We start from the raw sequence: 20,158 nt of genomic DNA on the forward strand, positions 1-20,158 counted from the left end.
TAACAAAGCAATGGAACATAATATAACCAATAACAGTTTATTATGTACAAGGTCCCTAAATCCTTTCCAATATAATTTTGATTAAAAATTTAACCATTTTGACATAACATTTATTTTAAGATAAATAAATAAAATGGTCAACTGGACATGAGAATATTTTAATTTTTGTGTAAGACTTAAGCCTCCCTAGATATTTTCTACAATATATATCACTGTTTAAATTATAAAATTGATTTATATTATGAAATTAGATACTTCTACTATAGTTTAAATCATTTTTTTTCAATTAATTGAACTTAAATTAATTATTTAAAAAAGAAGTAGTTTATAAAAAACGTGACTACAATTTTAATTATAATGTTTATTTTATTTCAGTCATTTTGTTTATATAATTATAAATATTTATGAAGTTTTCTATCACTAATTATTTACTAGAAGTTTTACTTTTGACCATATCTCTAAACTGTGTAAGAATTTTATTTTCTCTTTTTTGTCTCTCTTCTTTACTGAACATGGCTAACGCTCGTTTTTCATCTGCTGAGTAAATTTGGTTTTCTTTTCTTATACGTACAGCTTCCATTCTTCTATGTCGACTTCCACTCATTACAAAACCAACTGCTTCGTAAGCAGCAATCTCATCTGATGTTAAGCCGATTTCACCTCGACGTGGTATACGTTTACCATCTTGCACATAAGCTGCCATAGCAGCTCCTTCACCAGGTAAGAGTGCTCGGCCATACTCTTTTTGAGTTAAAGTAACATTAGGTTTTGGTAATGGTCCAACAATTTCATCTGTATTTGAATCTGCAAAACCTGTAAATTGTAATATAACAATTATTTTATTACGCAAAGCATTATATTATTTTATTTTACTCTTTTTTTCAATCCATTCATCACGCTCTGCATCATTATCTGAACTACTAGAACTTCCTGATGATACTTTCTTTTTCTTTTTCTTTTTATTTAATTCTTTATGTTTCTTTAATTTTTTTGACTTTTTAGATTTCTAACAAGACAATATTTTATAAAAATGTAAGATATTGATGTAAAAGAAGTTTAAAAAATTATTCATACTTTGGACTTTTCTTTATGCTTCTTTCTTTTTTTATATGAATCAGCTGTTAACTTATTTTGATTATTAATAAGATCATTTTCAGAGTCGGAACTATTAAATAAATTATAGAACATAAGTTAAATTTAAAATCTAATAATATAATTAATTATTGAAAAATTAACTAGGCTTGTTTATAGACATTTCAGAGTACCATGAAAATAATGTTGAAATTCTTTGATTTTAATGGAATTACTATTACAAGTATAATAGTATAACAATTTTATTGGTATATTAAATATACCTTTTGAATCCTAAAGTTAAATTTTTAATTATCAATTTTTTCGAACTTGTGAAGTTAATTATAAAAAATTTAGCTTGATTATAAGGAAATATGGGAAAATTTTCAAATGAGTTAATAATACGCGTTGTTATTCAGTGGTCTAATTTAAGTCAAACTTTAGGGCTCCCAAACTTTTTTCTATATTTCTGGGATGCTTCAAACATTAAACAAATATAAATTTATCAGAGACAATACAGAGTGATTCCCATATCATAAACCACTTAACCATTGGAAAAATAAAAACAATATTTATAATTTTCAATTGATATCTTTTATTTCCATATTCTATTTATTTATTAATCATAAAATAATATTTATCTTCTTCACTTAAGACAAATAATTAACTAGCTTATTTTTTAGATAATGATCTATATAAAAAATTGACTAGTCGATAACAACTTTTAAACCACTATTTCAAAATTATTAATAATATAAAGTAATAGCAAGAGGTGACACGTGAGTGCTACTCTTTTTGTTACTAGACATTTCTAGGAGTCAATCTTCCAACCTTAAGTAAAAAATGTTAATAATTTCTTAATAAATAAGATAGTAAGATTAATAATGTTAAATAAAAAAGAAAATTATATTATGATATACTCTTTTAAAGGTTGTTGGGGTGATTTTTCCCACACTTCCGTCACTCCCTTCAGACCAATACTTTCTCGTTCTTTTCGTCGTCTTTCACTATAGCTTGACATTACAATAAATGAAGAGGCCCAAAAAAAAAAATTCTTCAGGTTTATCCCATTTAGTTATTTTTTATTAAAGAATAATGAATTCAAAATGAAGAGATAATTTTGTTTACGTTTTGTTACTTATCACTGTCAGATTTATCTGATAGTAGTATCACATAATAAGTAATACTGCTATTTTTTTTCAATTTACCTCCGTTTTAATCTTGAAAAGAATATATCAAATTAAACTTGGATTTATTTACTTTTAAATTTTTTAACAAAAAATAACATTTTAAAGATCTATAAATATTTATTAAAATAAAATTTTCAATCCATTTCTAAAATTTAAATTATTCCCCACTTGTAATTGCTGTTACCACAGATTCAATGAAACTGAAAAATGTTTCATTTAATCTGTAATACTGTTTTACTTTTTATCACTAATCACTATATAAACACAGATTAATTGAAACATTTAATTTGTAGTAGAAACTTATTTATTACATTTCTCATTCGAAATTCTTAAACATAGCTAATTAGAAAACATAATTTATCTAAGTATATTAAATTGTTATCCTTTAACATTAATTTAATTAAATGTAAGTTATAATGATTAGAGTTATAACGTCGAGATTTGATAATTACATATTTTCTTTTGGTAGCTTTAAATTCCTTCATTGCTATTCTACACCAACTAATAAATTAAAAAAAAATTATTATCATCTTCAGAGTAAGTGATCATATGCTAATATGATAGATATAAATTACATAGCAACTATTTTGTAACTAGATAAATAAACTTCTTTTGTTTGTGAACAGGTGCAAGACTAGTATTTCCACAGGCAATGTCTTCAAGAGTAATGCCAATCATGGATATAAATTATTCAAAATTGTTATCTTTGATCAATTTAAAAACATTAATCATAGATGTACGTGAAAAAGAAGAAATTAATTCATCTGGTACTTTACCAAATAGCATTAATATTCCCTGTGAGTACTACTATACTATAAATTAAAAATAGTTGTTAAAAATTAACATTGAAAACTTATCTGTGTATTTTTTTCAGTAAAAGAAGTAGATACAGCACTATCACTTACAGATGAAGAATTTGAAAAACAATACAATGTCCCAAAACCTAATCTAATAGAAACTGAAATTATATTTTCTTGTGCAGCTGGTGTTAGAAGTTACAAAGCAGCTACAATAGCAAAAGGAAAAGGGTTTACAAAGTAAGAATTAGGCAAATTACAAAATACATAAGAATAATAAAATACAAAAATAATAATAAAATTACAAAAGAATTAGCCAAAAGAGGCAAGTAACAGTTTTTATAAAAAGTCTCAAGTATAGACAAAGGGTAGAAAACAGCTGTTATACACCATTTATAAATATTTAATTTTAAAGTACTATCTTAAATGACTTTTTTATCCATTAGTACCTCTATCATTGCCAATTGATATCTTTTTAACTAATTAATTTTTTTAAGACTAATAGATATTTATAGATATTAAACAAATAAATCTTGGAAGTTAGCCAAACTTACAGCTCCTAAAAAATTTCTAAAAATGCATTTACCGCTTATGTATGTCAGACTATTGATAATAATTTAACTAGGAGTAATAATTTATTTTTCTTCTTTGTTTAAGGATTTACAACTACAAAGGTGGTTGGTTTGAATGGGCTAAATTAATATCAAAATAATGAAAATTACTCTTGAAAATTATTTGTATTAAAAATATAGCAAAATAATATTAACAATTATCAATAGACATTTGTATATAATAAAATGTTTTAATAGATAAATTTCATAAGAAAAATTGTTATTTTAAAATAATATGATTACTAAATATTATTAAATAATTAAGCTGTCATGTTTTATTTACTTTCCTATTTTCTATTTTCATTATTTTAGAAAGAAAAAATAAAAAACTCAAAAATTATATTTAGATCAATTTTAACTATTATACATAAATACAAGTATATAAATTTATTCGTCAGCTACATTTTTATAATAGTAACATAACAAGGTTTAATCAAACTTTACACTACAGTTAAAGTTTGAATTAAAAATGAAATAACCTGTAAGTAACTTAAAATTTTTAAAGTTCGAACAATTATTTTATAGTTATTTTATTTTTAATGAATTTTTGGCTTTAAATCTTCTAGGTTTTAATTTTGATTGATTGGAGGAATCAATACAAAATATTCATTTTCATTCCCACATTCTGTTAATTCATTGAAAATTTCTTGAGCTGTTTGTTTTTTAGATATGACTATATGCCTTTGTTCTCCTTGACCATAACTTCTCGTTTTCAAACCCAATTTCAAACATATCCTAAAAAAAATTAACTTTAGTACACACACAAAACAAAATAATTGGAAAGAAATGTATACATGTGTATTGCTTTCCGTTCATCTAATGTGAATTCAGTTGAAAATGAAAGTCTTAATTTTGAACTTTTTTTAAATTCTATCAAATGTTTTTTCACTTCTCTTTGTAAAGCAAACATAATTTTTTGTTTAGCACTTTCACCAATATTAGACTTGTGACCAAGTCCTAAATGTTTTGGTAACTGAATTACTCTAAAAAAAAAAAATATATTAACTAAATTCATAAAGATAAAATTCAATATATAATATTATATATTGAATTAAACTAAATATTTTTGTTAAAATAATCCTTAATTATATTAATTAATTGAAAAATGAAGTGAATAATGACATTTTCCAACAATATAAAATAATACTCTGAAAACATATTAAAATTTTTTATAAAATTACTGTAAATAGTTGTTTTTAGTTGATAGTTTTATGCAATACTTCAACAATTTATAAGAGTGTACAATTCAATGACTGGTTTATTTTCTTTGGGTAAAATGATGAGAGTCATATAATGAGAAACAGATTTAAATTAGCATTGGAGAAAATAAATGACCAATCATTGAAACAAAATATGTTTATTTTTTATTTGATCAAATATTTAGCTACATACTTATGAAAACATTGAACATGTATTAAAAAATAAAATCTTTTATTTGAGGTGTATAGTTTCAAAACGAGCTTTAAGTAAATTTTTTAAAACAATTTTTTTTTGTTATTTTCTAAATGGTCACACTGCACTAAATGTCCTGTAAAAATATGGTTGGTTTCAAAATCACCTATCTAACAATGTCAATTTCAAAACAAGCCATAATCAATTATATGATTTTTCGCGGTAAAATAATAATTCATAATGATTACATTTTACGCAACGATATTAATACTGATTGATATTTTTAAGTATTTAAATTTAACAGTAAATTTTTATAATGATTAAAGAGTGCAGTTAAAAATATAATACTTAACTAAAGTAATAAACTAAAAATATAAACTACCTATATCACTTAGCCAATTACAAAACCAACCATGTATACAGGAAAAAAAATGTTGACTTCAAAACCAACCATCTGATGAAATTGGCAACAAAACCAGCTATATAAAAATTATAAAACTAAATAACTCTTGTAAAAATATTTTGTTAGAGTAAATATTCACACACAATGTGTTTACACTCTCAAGCTTTAATATCATATATATTATAAAATCTTTGGATTAAATCTTAACCTCATTATCTTATTTTGTTGTTCTTGAAAAATGTTAAAAAATGGTTTTAGCTGGTTTTGAAACTATACACCTTATTTATAAAATATATACAAGTAATTAATCAAACATGAAATAACAACAATTAAATAAATAATGAGTTATAACTACTCAAATAATGTTCATAAAGTAATTTACTTACTCTATAGGCTCTTTGCGTCCCTGGCCCTCCTTTCCCAATCCTCCTCCTTTCCAACCCATCATTTTAAGTAATTTATTACCAATATTATCATCAGATAATTTTTTATCAACATCAGTATTTTTAGTGATTATTTCAGAAGATAATGGCTCAACATTTACCTCAGTTTCATTTTTTATAAATTCAGATTTACTTATATGAGATTCAGAGTCATCATCTTTTTTCTATAAAGTAATCATACAAAATTTCAGTAATACACAATATAACTTAATTCTACAAATTGAATTTTTAATAAAGACGAGTACTTTAATGGTAAAACATATATATTTTAATTTTTCAAGAGCTGATTCACACACATTTTTTTTAGCAATTTTTTCTGATTTTCCAAAAGCAGTATCAATGAGCTTTTGTTGAATATAGAGATCTGCTTTACTGTAATAGTTAAAAAAATTTATATAATTGATAAGAAATAATATACTTGTATATTACATATTTAAGGCATCTGTTTTATCAAAAAGAATAATTGGTTTTGGCACATGACAAAAATCACAAGATCTGTTCAGAATTTCAAATGGGTTTTGAGAATTAGCATCAAGTATAATAAAATTAGGCAATGTGTAATCAGGATGATATGGTGAAACTATTGAATATTTAGTATAATTAAGATTGTTTAGTGATTGTTTGGTAGCTGACGAAGAAACTTGACATTTTCCTAAAATAAAACAAACACATTGTTAAATTATTTAAATATTTATCTGTAAAATATTATATATATATATATATATACTTTTATCATTTTATAGATTATTTTATCATGAACCACTTAATTATCAAAAAATATTAATAATTGTAACAATACTGGACAGTCTTAAACAATTATTATGTAAATAACAAAAAGGTCTATAACGCGAAAAAACCACAAAACTGAGTATACCAACTCATTTTAAATATTATTTTCATCAACAAACTTTTTCCTTATTTCATTACTGTTTTAGATTATATAGGTTAATAATATAGGTTTCTTGTTGTAAATCAAAAACCATTCAATTACTCATTAAATAATAATAATTTTATGTATTATAGGGGTATTATTTTTTTTTCAATGGAAACATATATCTAACTAACTTATAGAATAGAAAATGTAATTAAGAAAATGACTAGTCAATAACAACTATTGGACCAGCATTTCAGAAGTTATCAAAATTTGTCTACTACCATTCATTATTTTAATTGTTAATAATTTCTAAAACACTGGTCCAAAATTTGTTATTAACTCATCATTTTCTAATTTAATACATATAATAAATAAGCTAGTTATTTATCAAGATTGCGACAAATTTTTATTTTTTAAATTCTTTGACTTCCAATCATTTTTCAAGAGGAGAGATAGCATGCAAAAAAAAGAATTAAAAAATTCGCTTACCTGATAATACAATTGAGTACTATAATTAATAGTTATAGAAAAACATTATTTATTCCTACAAATAAAGCATGAAAATTTAATAAGTATACCTATAAAAATAATAAAGTGTTAAAACAAAAATGAAAAAAAAATGATCTATTCTATGTCATTAAATTATAATACTTTAATGTTTAATTAATTTAAAATCCATCTATCAAAATAGTAAACATTTTTATGACTGTAATTAAATGTTGACAGAAATCTAATACACTAGGCGTGGACTGGTAACGGGAGCATGGGGAAATTGCCCCCTGGCATCGCAGATATCCTGACTTATACAGTTTTCCAGATTTGTGGCAACCCTGATTATGTATGTTACCATTTGAAAAAATAGAGTTGTTGCCTTTTTAAGATATAATGAATGAACATAAAACTACTTTATTACTAATGAATTGATAAAAACATGTAACTAAAAGAAATTTAAAAAGCATTACCAATATTATTTTTATTTTTTGATTAAATAAGTGGTTCATAATAAAATTATCATCTTGCATACTGGGGCAGAATACTTTCCTAAATATTTTGGCAATACTTTTTAATATTATTGTCTAACCTAAAAATATTATTAATTAATCTATATCGTGCAATTTATAATATTAAATAAATTGAGTCTGCAATACTCGAGAATTTTGAGAAATGTACATTTAAATTCAAAAATAAATACTTCTAGTTCTATAATATATACTTGGCATTTTTCTAATTTACAACATAATTAGCAATACTTCACAAAAAAAAAATTAGAATTTTATAACAAGATTTAAAATTTTTGAGTATAAACTTTAATTCTCTTGGACTGAGTTATATTTTATTTAATGAATAAAATGTAAAATAACTTTTATATTTGATACAATCATTCAAAAAAGTTTTCTGACCAAGTATGTGACCTTATGTATATATCATTAAAATCATAAAATAAACTCACAGCGTGTACCTTTAGCCCTTGCTTCAGCTGCATCTGAAGCAGCAACAAATGTTCTTTGAAGCTTTCCTTTTCGTTTTTCTCTAAGATCATCAGCTAAACCTTCAGCAAGTTTTTCAATAAGTAGCATTGTTTTTTCTGGGTACCTTAGTTTAATGAATAAAAATATAAAACTATATTTACTTCCTTTAATTTATCAAGATTTATTACAATTTGAAAATCATAAAAACGATTAACTTACTTGCATCCCAAGAATTCAACATTAAAAAATACTTGAGCTAGACACACTAATCTATCTTCTGGATATTTGTCTTTATGTTCAACTAAAAATTGTCGTCTAAATTGCCAATGATCGTCATTCTCAAATTCAGACTTATATTTATCAACGTCCCATGATGTGTCAAAACTCATAATTATTATACTCGTTAAAAACTATTCAAATTTATAATGATTTGTTTATATATATATGCAAAAAAATTACTTATATCGTATAATATGTTAATTAATTCATACTAATACATTCAGAACATAATAATTTTCAGTACTATTTTAAATATAATTAATATTTTTTCCGATAACAAAAATATATGATGAAATTATTTTATTTTAACCTCAATTTTGGAAAATTGTTTACATTTTGTTAAAGATAGCTTTATAGATCTATCACAGATAAGATCTGTAGATCTATCATTTTCAAACGTGGATGGCGGCATTGCTACAACTAATCAATACTACGAATATACAATTGCCATGAATTTATTGCTATAATTACAGCAATAGACATTCGAGGCACCGAATATTCGAAGTAATGTTACTCTTGATTATGACTTATTGTATAAATGGTAGCAACATTTTTAAAAGTGATCGCGAATTATTGACAGAGCCAAATATAAGACCTATGTGGGATCCCGTGCGTCACTCTCGAAATTTCACTCCCACTATGGAAAATATCGCCATCACATAAAGGTGATGAGAAGAAACCAGAAAAATTAATGCCACTAATCGTGACAGGTTAGAAAAATTTGTAAAGGTTCCTTCAAGCTCTTGGACTTTGGTGAGTTTGCCTGCCCTCATTAAATCGTTAATCACAGCCTAATTGTTATCAAGTAAGTTTAATTTAGTATATCTTAATAGAGAATTTGATTTTTTTTTTTATAAAGCACAGTGGAATTATTTATTAAAACTGAAATCAAAGACTTAAAAATTCAAAAAATTTCTAAAACTTCATAAAAGTATTTTATACTTCAATTTGTCAGTATATTCATTAATCCATGATTAGGGAGGTAAATAAAATCATATGTTTTAACAATCATTATCATTAGATTTTTTTTTTATCAAGGTTAAACTTCTTGATCTTTTATATTAAGTATGAGCGTTTAGTATTTTTCCTACGCGAGTACAAATTTTTACGGAGATATTTTTTGTACAAGTGAATATTATTCAAGGTAATTACTAAAATTTAATTAAAAATATCACATTTGTATTTGAATTAAAAAATATCGTATTTCAAACATCTTAAAATTGAAGCATTATCGATATAATTAGTAGTTAATGTTTTCGCAAATAAACCCTTTTTTTGGGTATATACTAATTTGTGAGTATGTACCCTTCAGTATTAATACTACATAAGTATTATTTTTTCTAAAATATATATTAATTAAAAATAATGTTAGTAATTATACACCTTATACCCTTCCAAACACTACCGCATATATTACTTTTTATGAAGTTCTTGTACAATATTTTATAAATGACATATAAGTTCTTTCGCATAGCTATTTTTTTATATATTAAAATATGAAATTAATGTGTAAAATTTAAAAGGATAATCCTGAGAATTATTAAATCTGATATATTGTAATATGAATATTAAATAAAGGACATTATAGTTGATATTGTAATAATTTAATTTTTTAACAATTTAATAAAAATATAATGTATGAATATTTATATTTTTTAAAATGGCCGACCCCAAGTAGTTGAGATTAAGGTGAGGAAAAAGAAGAAGATTTATATTTTTTTAAATATCAATTATAACTTGTTAAGGATTTAGTTTCACACGCAATTTTTCATTAATTTATAATCAAAATTAATATGTTATTTTATATAGATTAATTTTAAAAGCTTTTAAGTATAATGTATAACAATTTTTCACGTAAAATATTAATAATAATTTTTGTTTGAGGCATAGGAATTCTTTTAAAAAATCTTCACCTCCTATTAATAAATTTAATATTATTCAAAATCTCCATATAAAATGAATTCCATGATGTATTTTAATTAATAAATTTAAGTAAAGAATAGTAATAATTACATTCAATTATGATTTTACAGAATAAAAATGTCAGGACGTATTACTTCAAGTACATCAAAAATGATTATTAGAAGTATTCACAATAGTCGTTGTTTGCAAAACGACACACGGTTAGCAGAATTGAAAAAATGGCAAAAACACTTTCAACAACCTGATGGTGTGCCAGTATATTTAAAAAAAGGAGTTACAGATCGTCTGTGGTTTGGTATTGTGTGCATTGGCACTGCCATTGGAACTGCCAATTCTTTAAAATATTTGTATGAAGAAGTCCAAAAACCGTGAATAAATTATTTGTACTTTTTAGTTACTACATATGAATATAATATAGCAAAGTTAACTATGAATTTGTTTTTCTCTGTACAAATACGTCTGTTATAATTTTGTCTATTAAGTATCACACACTAAGAAATTTATTCCTTAATAAAACAATGAAAAAACTTGTTTAGTATTCAATTAAAAAACTATTATACTTTGTTATTTATTTGATTAAATACATCTCTTAAATAAAATAAATGTTGTTCATGATGTTAATGGTACATTTGCTGATGATGATTGTGGGGGTTGGTTGTTAATTATAATAATTTTCTGAAGAGCAGCAAATATTAAACCAGAGACTGCTAATATTCCAAATGCAATGAGAGTGACTGAAAACCAAGCTGGTATGCCCAAAGTTTCTGCAATTAATGGTTAAAATAAAAATTTCTAGTTTCCATTCAAAAAACTCATAATAGTCTATTCTATAGTTTTCATTTACAGTATAAACATTAATTCAATTTTTAATGTTTATTATTTAAAAAAAAAATTATTTACGTACATGGCTAAATGTATTAACATGCAAATAGACTATTTGACAGTATTTAAATTTATAAAATTGTTACTAAATCTTATTTTAACTATTATAAAGATCATCTATTTTAATCTGTACATTTCTTATTAACAATTAAAAATATAAAAAAATTTTCAAAAATGTAAATAAAGGGTTATGTAAAAAATAAATTTCCCAGTTTCATTAATTTCTGAGAAATAATTTATAGGTCTTCAAATGATTAAAAATTATTGTATATGCAAGGTGAATCAATATTTTAACTTTTATAAAAATGAATAAGTGGCATGGTTTGGCAGCAGTGGATTATTTAGTCATAACCTTAGTGCTCATGATCGGCTGCACTGTTAGCTGTTATTTCCTGGATAGGTGACCAAACAGGAATCTTAATAATGAGAAACTCCTTGCCCCCTCAACGATAATGAGATTGTGTCAGGTCAATAGTCTAAACAGAACAGTAAAAACCCTGTCAAATCTAAAAGGTAAAACCAACCTCAAATAGTTTGGGATAGAGGTTGAGATGATGATCTCATCATGATTAATAGAAGTTTTAACATAAATGAACTTATTTAAAAGTATTGAATAAAATAGAAATACCACTCTTAAAATTTAAGAAATGTGATTTAATAAGTTACATTTTTAATTCTTTGTATCATATCAAAGAAAATACTTACTATTATATGTTCTTGTTATGGTTTTTCTACCTCTCAAAATTTTTCTTCTTCCTTCAGCCTCATAGAGAAACAAAGCAAGTTCTTAAATAATAAGAAAATACTTAAATCATTTATATAAATGTTTATATTTGTATTTACTTGTATAAATGAACCCTAATAAGATGTAACTTACCAAATGTTATAAATAATAACAAAGCTGAATAACGCATTTTGATTTATATAGTTCAAATATATTTTTATGTTGAAAAAAAATTACTTATGTCATTTAACTACTGACATACACGGAGAATGAAGATATTTATTTGTCTATTAAGTGGTAACCTTTTTGTTTACTATCTTATCTTGTTAAGTATTTCAAAATTTAAATAAGGTTGGGTAGGTAATCTTAAGTAAATAGTACATCATTATGATGTCATCATATCTATACATTTTTTATGGCTCATTATATAACATTATATTTTTGAAATATAACAAATATTTATATTTTAATATATGAAAGTTTGCTATGATCAATATTATCACTTTCTTCAGCAGTTACCATCTCCACATCATTTTCATGTTCTTCTTCAAGTAGTTTTTCTTCAGTTACCAAACGTTGCTTAAGACCTTCATAACAAAAAATTATCATTTACTTAATGAATTATAACAATTATATCATATTAGAAAATATTTGGTTGAAAAATAAGACTAAATTTTATTCAATAATCTGTTTTTATATTATCTTGACAATAGTCTGAATACGATCAGAGAAACATATTAATAAAAAAAAAATATTGAAAAATACTTTAAGAATTGTATATTTATACATATTAATGATGCTATGAAGTCTAATTTTTGAGATCCAACAAAAAACTTTTTAATTATATTATTTATTCAAAATTAAACATTACCATGAACGTTCATAATAAAGAATTTTTATCATTCTTAAATAAATTCAAAACACTGTTTCAATATACTAGTTCAATTTTAAAACTGATTTACAAGGCAAAGATACTCATACCATTTTTGATAAATATAATCCAATTTGGAAAAATTTAGCAATAGTAAAAAATTTAATATACTTATTCAAACTTAGATATTTTTCTCAAGATATCAATTATACCTAAATCGCATCTAAACCTTATTTCAATGTAGTTCTATAAAGATTTTTACAAACGATTATCAAATTTATCTCTTAATATTCATGATTTCTTTCAACAATGTATGAAAATTCTTTCTACAAATTTAATTGAAGAAGATAAAATACCTGCAGCAGGAGACCGTATCAATGCCATGTCTCTTTGAACTTCTCTAATGTCTCTATGTTGTTCAACTTCACGTCCTTTCCTTAACCTTTGCATAACATAAGTTGATTGACGCTTTTGTTGAATTTCTGTGACTTTTTTTATAGCTTCCACTATTATCATAAAATAAAAGATAAAATACATCAAAATTTAATATTTTTTATTCATTTAGGCTAACAAAAACTTACTCGACATTTGCCAAAATTCTCTGTCATACTTCAAAGGAATATTGCGACGTTTTTCAATTTCAAAAGAAGGATCTACTGCTAATTCTTTTCCAACAGCTTTACGATAAGCTTTTGTCCATCTTACACGTCTTGGATTCTTTTTCTTTTGGAATGCTCTATGGCATTTTGATCGACAAAATTTGAATACCTTAAACCAAATACGTGATTGAAAAATGTAATTTTATTAAATACAATAATCTGACATACCTTACAATCGTTTCTTACAAAATGCATACCGTGTCCTGGATAAATTTTTGATGAACAAAAATAACACGTATCAATACGCATTTTTCTTTTTTATCAATTTATTTCAACTATTATTTATTAAAACTTCTCTATATCTTCCTATTATTAAATTTACATAAAAATAAAACTAAAATGTGACAGCTAAAATTTAAAAATTATACTTAGACCATTTGAATACTATGTATGGTTTAATGAATTAACAACTGAAGTATCAATCAAATAATAGTATCAATAGTAATGAAATGCACGTGGACTCGATAATAAATTAGAATGCTAAGAAATTTCATGGCATAAAAAATAATACATAGTTAAATAAAAAAAAAAACGGAAGCACAGTGGGGTCGAGGCACAGTATAGACGTGGCATAGATGAGATAAGTATAGATGATATCTGACAGTGATTAAAATCACTATCATAAGAAACGCTTCGATGCAAATCTGTAGATAGTGTTTCCTTTAGAGAAATTGGTGAAATATTTTAAAAGCAACATGAACTCTTATTTCTTTAATTATATCCTGATTAGTAGTTCTTTGATTTTAAAATATAATATATGAATAAATACTAATTATAGTTTTTAAATTTAGTATGAAATTGTGAGGCCAGCTATGATGTATGGTTCATAGTGTTGGGCGGTTGATAAGAAAGTAGAGCAGAGAATAAGTGTAGCAGAGATGAGAATGCTTAGTTGGATGAGTGGAGTGACTAGAGAAGATAGGATAAGGAACGAGCATATAAGAGGAAGTATAGGTGTTGCGTCAATCGTGGATAAGATGACAGAAAATAGACTTAGATTGTTTAGTCATGGTATGAGGAAAGAAGAATCGAAAGCTGTAAGAACAGTTATAGAAATGAATGTTGAAGGAAGAAGAGATAGAGGAAGACCAAAAAAGAGATGGAGGGATGCTATTGAATGCGATTTGAGGACAGCTGATGTGAGCGTAGAAGATGTGGGAGATCGTGTCAAGTGGAAGCTTAGGATAAGGGTGGCCGACCCCAAGTAGTTGGGATTAAGGCAAAGAAAAAGAAAAATATTACCAGATATTCCGGTGGCAATTGACATAATATGATTGTTATTTCGGAATGTACAATTTAGCGTTTAGTTGGGTTTAAATAATATAGCGTCAAATCAATTACCTACTCTATCGGTTGTATCTCAATATACACTACACTTTAATGATACAATAAATAAATAAACTCACACATACACACATATGCATTTATAACATTGTGTCTAATGTAAGTATAACATGATAAAAAGTAACCGTAAAATGAAAAAAATGGAATATAAATTTTATTACTCATATTAAATGTAATGTAACTCGAAAAATATTTGTTTAAATGAAAAAATATAAGATTATATTTTTATTTATAATTGTCTTTTAAACAACTTTTGTGCGAAACTTTTTTTTGTAAGTTAAATATTTTTTTTTGAGAAAATTAAGAAAGCTCATATTTTTGAACTTTTGCGAGGATTTAAAAAAAAAGCTCAATTCCAATCTTGAGGACTATTAGTATGTCATTATACATATTTTAATTCAACTTTTAAAAAAACAAAATTTTTTCCGCAATTTTTCCTTTGTTGACAGGCCTAGATGTCAATTTTAAACTTGTAATTGAGCTAAAAGTTATGGTAATATATTCAATTTATTTTACTATAAACTTTCATAAATCTTTATCAAAAATTTTTCATCAACTTTAAAGAACCAAAAAAATAGGTTAAAATTGAAAATTTGGACTGATTATTTTTAACATATTAAAAATCAAATCAGTAATAATTTGAAAACAAATTTTTTTTTCTTTTAATTATTATTTTATATATATAATTAGTAATAATATAAAAAATTAGAAGTGATAGAAATAGTCTACTTGCAGATTTGAAAACAACGCGAAAATTTGATTTAGAAAAGTATATTTTTGCTTCTGATGAAAGTTCCTTGTAGTCCAGTGCATTTTTTTATAGTAACAAACAGTTTTTATTGAAAATTATTGTATCAAGCCCTTTAAATTTTTATACACGTAAAAGTAAAGCAAAATATAACTTCTTTATTATTTTTATAATTTCTCCGTTTAAATTACAATATTAAATATCAATTTCATACTAAATTTAATAATTATAATTAGTATATATTCATATATTATATTTTAAAATCAAAGAACTACTAATCATGATATAATTAAAGAAATAAGAGTTGATGTTGCTTTTGGAATAATCCACCAATTGCCTAATTAAAACAAAAAAAAAAAAAGTTTGTTGGGAATTTTTTCTGCTATTCTGCAAAATTACTCCTTCGTTGACTAGAATGAATCATTAAATAGAAAATTTTATGAGAATTAAAACAATGTTATTTTTAAGATTAATATGCAGTCAGAAAGTTTTATAATTATTATTTATTGTAAATTTATCAGAAAAACTCATTATTTTTTGCATTTTTATCGTAATAGAACACTTAAATAGAAATCATAGTAATCATTTCTAAGTAATTTTTGATATTTAAAAAGATTCTACTATTGAAATATCCAGAACTGAATTAATTTTAATGATTTACTTTAACTAAAAAAAAAAAAGTTAATATTTTGAATCCCTCTTGTGGGCAGGTAAAGGGTTAGATTTATAAAAAAAACCAAATGATAGATAAAGACATGCATCTAAATAAAAAAAAATATACTGATTTGGTCATTTTTGATAAAGTTATAACAATTAACAAAGTTATAAGTTTTATACACTGGACTACAAGGAACTTCCATCAGAAACAAAAATATACTATTCTAAATCAACTTTTCGCGATGTTTTAAAATGTGCAATTAGACTTTTTCTATAACTTCTAAGTTTTAATATTATTAAAAAATAGTTTTTACATATAAAAAAAAATAATTAAGAACAAAAAAAATTGTTTTAAATTAATACTGATTTGATATAATATTTAATATTAATTTGATTATTAATAAGTTAAAAATAAGGAAAATGACATATTTAACCTATTTTGTTAATCGTTTAAAGTTGATTGTTGTAAATGTTTATAATAAAAAAAAAAAATTTATTTTACCATAACTTTTAGCTCAATTGGTAAGTTTGACATTGACATAATTAAATAGAAAATTTTATGACAATTAAAAAAATTGTATCGTTAAGATCAATATGCAGTCAGAAAGTTTTATAATTACTATTTATTGTAAATTTATCAGAAAAGCTCAATATTTTTTTGCATTTTTATGGTAATAGATAACTTAAATAGAAGTAATAGTAATAATTTCCTAGGAACTTTTGTTGTTTGTTGAAAAGATTCTATAATTGAAATATTGAGAACTTAATTAATTTTAATGATTTACTTTAACTAAATGTACCAATCAAAACAAAGTTGTTAAAAAGATTTACTCAATTGAGTGTATTATAAAATTTGATTATATTTGTAAAAATCAATTGTTAATTCAGGAGAAAAAACAATCATTTTTTTTAGAAATGATTTATATAGCAACATGTTACAAAAAAAAATTGTAATATTATAGTCTAGTAGTAGCACACACAAATAGAGTAAAAAAATTATTAAATTACAAAGTAAAATGATTTAATTTTGTAGTTGAAACCTATCATATCAAACTTCATTCGTTAATAAATATTTTGAAAACATTAGAAATTAATGATTTTAATTGTCTTTATGGAGACGATGTAATAACTAACTGTTTAATTGATAAATTAGAATTTTTTTTTCAATTTTTGAGAGTAATATCTTCAACTAGATACGAATTGTAGTAATTTGACGTATTGTTGAAAAAAGTAGGTCAAGTTAGAGCAGAGAAAATAAATGATAGTCACAAAAAAATATCTTCTCGGCTTTGCATCGAAGCGAAAACTTAAAATATAGTAAAATAATTTTAATACGAATAAGAAATTTCTTCTTGCAAGGGGCGACTAAAGTGATGGGATCCTTGATCTTTATTGAAGTTATTGAATCTAAATGTGATAAAAATCAAACGAGTTAAAATTTATACTAACTTAAAAAGAATTAAGAAAAAATGCAAAAAATTCATTGCCATATGCGGGTTGGAACCTCGTACCCCAAGCGTGTAAAACATAAATTTTACCAACTCGGCAACCGTACGTTGCTTCCGGCGGTTGAAAAATTGGCTATTTAAGCTAGTTCAAATTTCAAAGTTATTTTTCTCGACTTAAAAGAAACAAACATATTTAAATAAGTTTAACTATCTATACTATATCAATTTTAATTTATATAATATTTATGAAAATCTGTACTCCCCTTGTCAGGTATTTTAAAATAAAATAAAATACAAAACCCAGAATTTTAACACAAAAATAGCATATTTTTGCATACGGTAGTCATTTTTACCATGAAGACAAATCCAGAGGTCAAATTTTTTTTTTTCACATTAAAGTATATTACATAAGCTTTAATTTAAGATATATTTAAAAGTGTCAGTATTTCCGGAATACTTTCAAAAATTAAATTGAAAATATCGTAGTAACAATACGCATGTTTAAAGTTTTGACCCCCCTTGTTAAAGGGGTATGATCCGATTTACAAAAAAAGCGTGCCAGATGAAAGGGGTATATCAATATTTATTATAAAAAAATAATAATATAGATCCATACATTTTTCCAAAAGTTATATAAAATATAAATTAAATAATATAACATATAAAATCGAGATTTTTTTCACGGAAATCGTACGTTTTTCTTTAACTTTGATGTCCGTTTTCACCACGAAGACAAGTCCAGAGGTCAAATTTTTTTTTTTCAAATTAAAGTATATTACATAAGCTTTAATTTAAGATATATATAAAAGTGTCAGTCTTTCCGGAACATTTTCAAAAGTTAAGTTGAAAAAGTTCTACTTTCTATACGCATTTTAAAAGGTTTGCACCCCCCCTGTATAAAGGGAAATGGTCCGATTTTAAAAAAAAGTATGTCGAATGAAAGAAGTATATATAAAGTATTTATCATTAAAGAATAAAGTTGATTCATGCATTTTTTAAAAAGTTATAGCAACATAATGTTAAAAAATGTAAAATATAATATCAAGAATTTTTTCACAAAAATAGCATATTTTTGCATACGGTAGTCATTTTCACCATGAAGACAAGTCCAGAGGTCAAATTTTTTTTTTTCAAATTAAAGTATATTACATTAGCTTTAATTTAAGGTATATATAAAATTGTCAGTCTTTCCGGAACATTTTCAAAAGTTAAGTTGAAAAAGTTAATTTTTTGTAAAAAAGTTACCATTTTGAAACCCCATCCTTTGGGCTGTTAAAGGGTCAAATGTTCACAAAAATATATAAAATGATAGGTAATTATCTAAGGTATCTATAAAAAAAAAAATTATATTGATTCGGTCATTTTTAAAAAAGTTATGGCAATTTTAAGTAAAAAAAATTGAAAAAATATCGAAAATTAGCGATTTTTAAATTTGTAATTTTTTGGGGGATTTCCCCCGTTTACGGGGAACGAGGGAATTTTTTTCAATTTTTGAGGGTAATGTCTTCGACTAGATACGATTTGTGATCTTTTGACATATTGTTCATCAAAATCGGTCCAGCGAGAGCTGAGATTGAGCGTTCACAGACACAAAAAAAAAAATAAAAAAAAAAAAAAAAAAATAAAAAAACACATCATAGTAAAATTAATACCTTCTCAGCTTCGCATCGAAGCTAAAAAGGACAGTGGGTAGTAGAAAAAAAACATTACAATAAGGCCTGATATGTCTATATATATTTTAGGAAAATACTTTTTGTATTTTAATACATAGAGTTGGTATGTAACTCGGTTGGAGTATACATTATAAATATACACCAGTACGAGCTGTATCTATCTACTCTTACTACATTTTCCTCACTCCATACATAAAAATGCTCCTAATTTAATACATATTAGTCCTAAAATTGTTATTGACTCATTAAAAATGAGTCGTGAAAAAATGCTAAAAATGGGCAATTTTAAAAATGTTTANGTCGTGAAAAAATGCTAAAAATGGGCAATTTTAAAAATGTTTAAAAATTGTAAAAACAAAATTTTTTTTTCTTAATAAAAATTAATATGATTTTAATGTAGTCTAAGAATACATAAAATTATAAAAAAAACGGTAGCACAGTGGGGTCGAGGCACAGTATAGACGTGGCATAGATGAGATAAGTATAGATGATATCTGACAGTGATTAAAATCACTATCATAAGAAACGCTTCGATGCAAATCTGTAGATAGTGTTTCCTTTAGAGAAATTGGTGAAATATTTTAAAAGCAACATGAACTCTTATTTCTTTAATTATATCCTGATTAGTAGTTCTTTGATTTTAAAATATAATATATGAATAAATACTAATTATAGTTTTTAAATTTAGTATGAAATTGTG

At 24.3% G+C, this 20,158-nt stretch overlaps 5 protein-coding genes across 9 annotated transcripts; 1 reads left to right on the forward strand and 4 right to left on the reverse strand.

Moving 5' to 3' along the window:
- Nucleotides 1-347: 347 nt before the first annotated feature.
- LOC126903295 (NKAP family protein CG6066-like) lies at nucleotides 348-2,227 on the reverse strand. Its single transcript, XM_050681407.1, has 4 exons — nucleotides 1,992-2,227; nucleotides 1,075-1,165; nucleotides 874-1,006; nucleotides 348-813 (listed from the first exon to the last, which is right to left on the reverse strand). Exons 1-4 carry the CDS (start codon nucleotides 2,090-2,092, stop codon nucleotides 425-427), a joined length of 714 nt encoding a protein of 237 aa, XP_050537364.1. The 5' UTR covers nucleotides 2,093-2,227; the 3' UTR covers nucleotides 348-424.
- A 221-nt stretch (nucleotides 2,228-2,448) lies between these two features.
- On the forward strand, nucleotides 2,449-9,282 carry LOC126903297 (rhodanese domain-containing protein CG4456-like). 5 transcript variants are annotated; one of them, XR_007703455.1, is made up of 5 exons: nucleotides 2,449-2,798; nucleotides 2,888-3,058; nucleotides 3,136-3,298; nucleotides 7,508-9,033; nucleotides 9,110-9,282. XR_007703455.1 is itself a non-coding variant. In XM_050681412.1 (5 exons), the coding sequence occupies exons 3-5, from the start codon at nucleotides 2,914-2,916 to the stop codon at nucleotides 3,768-3,770; spliced, it is 363 nt and encodes a 120-aa protein (XP_050537369.1). In that variant the 5' UTR covers nucleotides 2,494-2,667; nucleotides 2,731-2,798; nucleotides 2,888-2,913; the 3' UTR covers nucleotides 3,771-3,848. The 5 variants fall into 5 exon arrangements, 4 of the variants coding, with proteins under 4 accessions (XP_050537368.1, XP_050537367.1, XP_050537366.1 ...); XM_050681412.1 differs by lacking the exons at nucleotides 7,508-9,033; nucleotides 9,110-9,282 and adding an exon at nucleotides 3,716-3,848 and having other exon boundaries at nucleotides 2,494-2,667; nucleotides 2,731-2,798; XM_050681411.1 differs by having other exon boundaries at nucleotides 7,508-9,282.
- Nucleotides 4,020-8,639, reverse strand: LOC126903294 (NF-kappa-B-repressing factor). The gene is made up of 7 exons (XM_050681405.1): nucleotides 8,470-8,639; nucleotides 8,241-8,374; nucleotides 6,337-6,559; nucleotides 6,153-6,279; nucleotides 5,851-6,071; nucleotides 4,464-4,652; nucleotides 4,020-4,404 (listed from the first exon to the last, which is right to left on the reverse strand). The coding sequence occupies exons 1-7, from the start codon at nucleotides 8,637-8,639 to the stop codon at nucleotides 4,239-4,241; spliced, it is 1,230 nt and encodes a 409-aa protein (XP_050537362.1). The 3' UTR covers nucleotides 4,020-4,238.
- A 1,266-nt stretch (nucleotides 9,283-10,548) lies between the features above and the next one.
- Nucleotides 10,549-12,334, reverse strand: LOC126903298 (uncharacterized). The gene is made up of 3 exons (XM_050681413.1): nucleotides 12,212-12,334; nucleotides 12,040-12,120; nucleotides 10,549-11,216 (listed from the first exon to the last, which is right to left on the reverse strand). Exons 1-3 carry the CDS (start codon nucleotides 12,246-12,248, stop codon nucleotides 11,062-11,064), a joined length of 273 nt encoding a protein of 90 aa, XP_050537370.1. The 5' UTR covers nucleotides 12,249-12,334; the 3' UTR covers nucleotides 10,549-11,061.
- Nucleotides 12,335-12,446: 112 nt separating this feature from the next.
- Nucleotides 12,447-14,011, reverse strand: LOC126903296 (probable ribosome biogenesis protein RLP24). The gene is made up of 4 exons (XM_050681408.1): nucleotides 13,757-14,011; nucleotides 13,511-13,697; nucleotides 13,286-13,435; nucleotides 12,447-12,645 (listed from the first exon to the last, which is right to left on the reverse strand). Exons 1-4 carry the CDS (start codon nucleotides 13,835-13,837, stop codon nucleotides 12,518-12,520), a joined length of 546 nt encoding a protein of 181 aa, XP_050537365.1. The 5' UTR covers nucleotides 13,838-14,011; the 3' UTR covers nucleotides 12,447-12,517.
- Nucleotides 14,012-20,158: the final 6,147 nt, after the last annotated feature.

Source organism: Daktulosphaira vitifoliae, unplaced genomic scaffold, assembly GCF_025091365.1.
Source record: "Daktulosphaira vitifoliae isolate Bord-2020 unplaced genomic scaffold, ASM2509136v1 Scaffold_3, whole genome shotgun sequence".
In the NCBI taxonomy this organism is placed as follows: Eukaryota; Metazoa; Arthropoda; class Insecta; order Hemiptera; family Phylloxeridae; genus Daktulosphaira; species Daktulosphaira vitifoliae.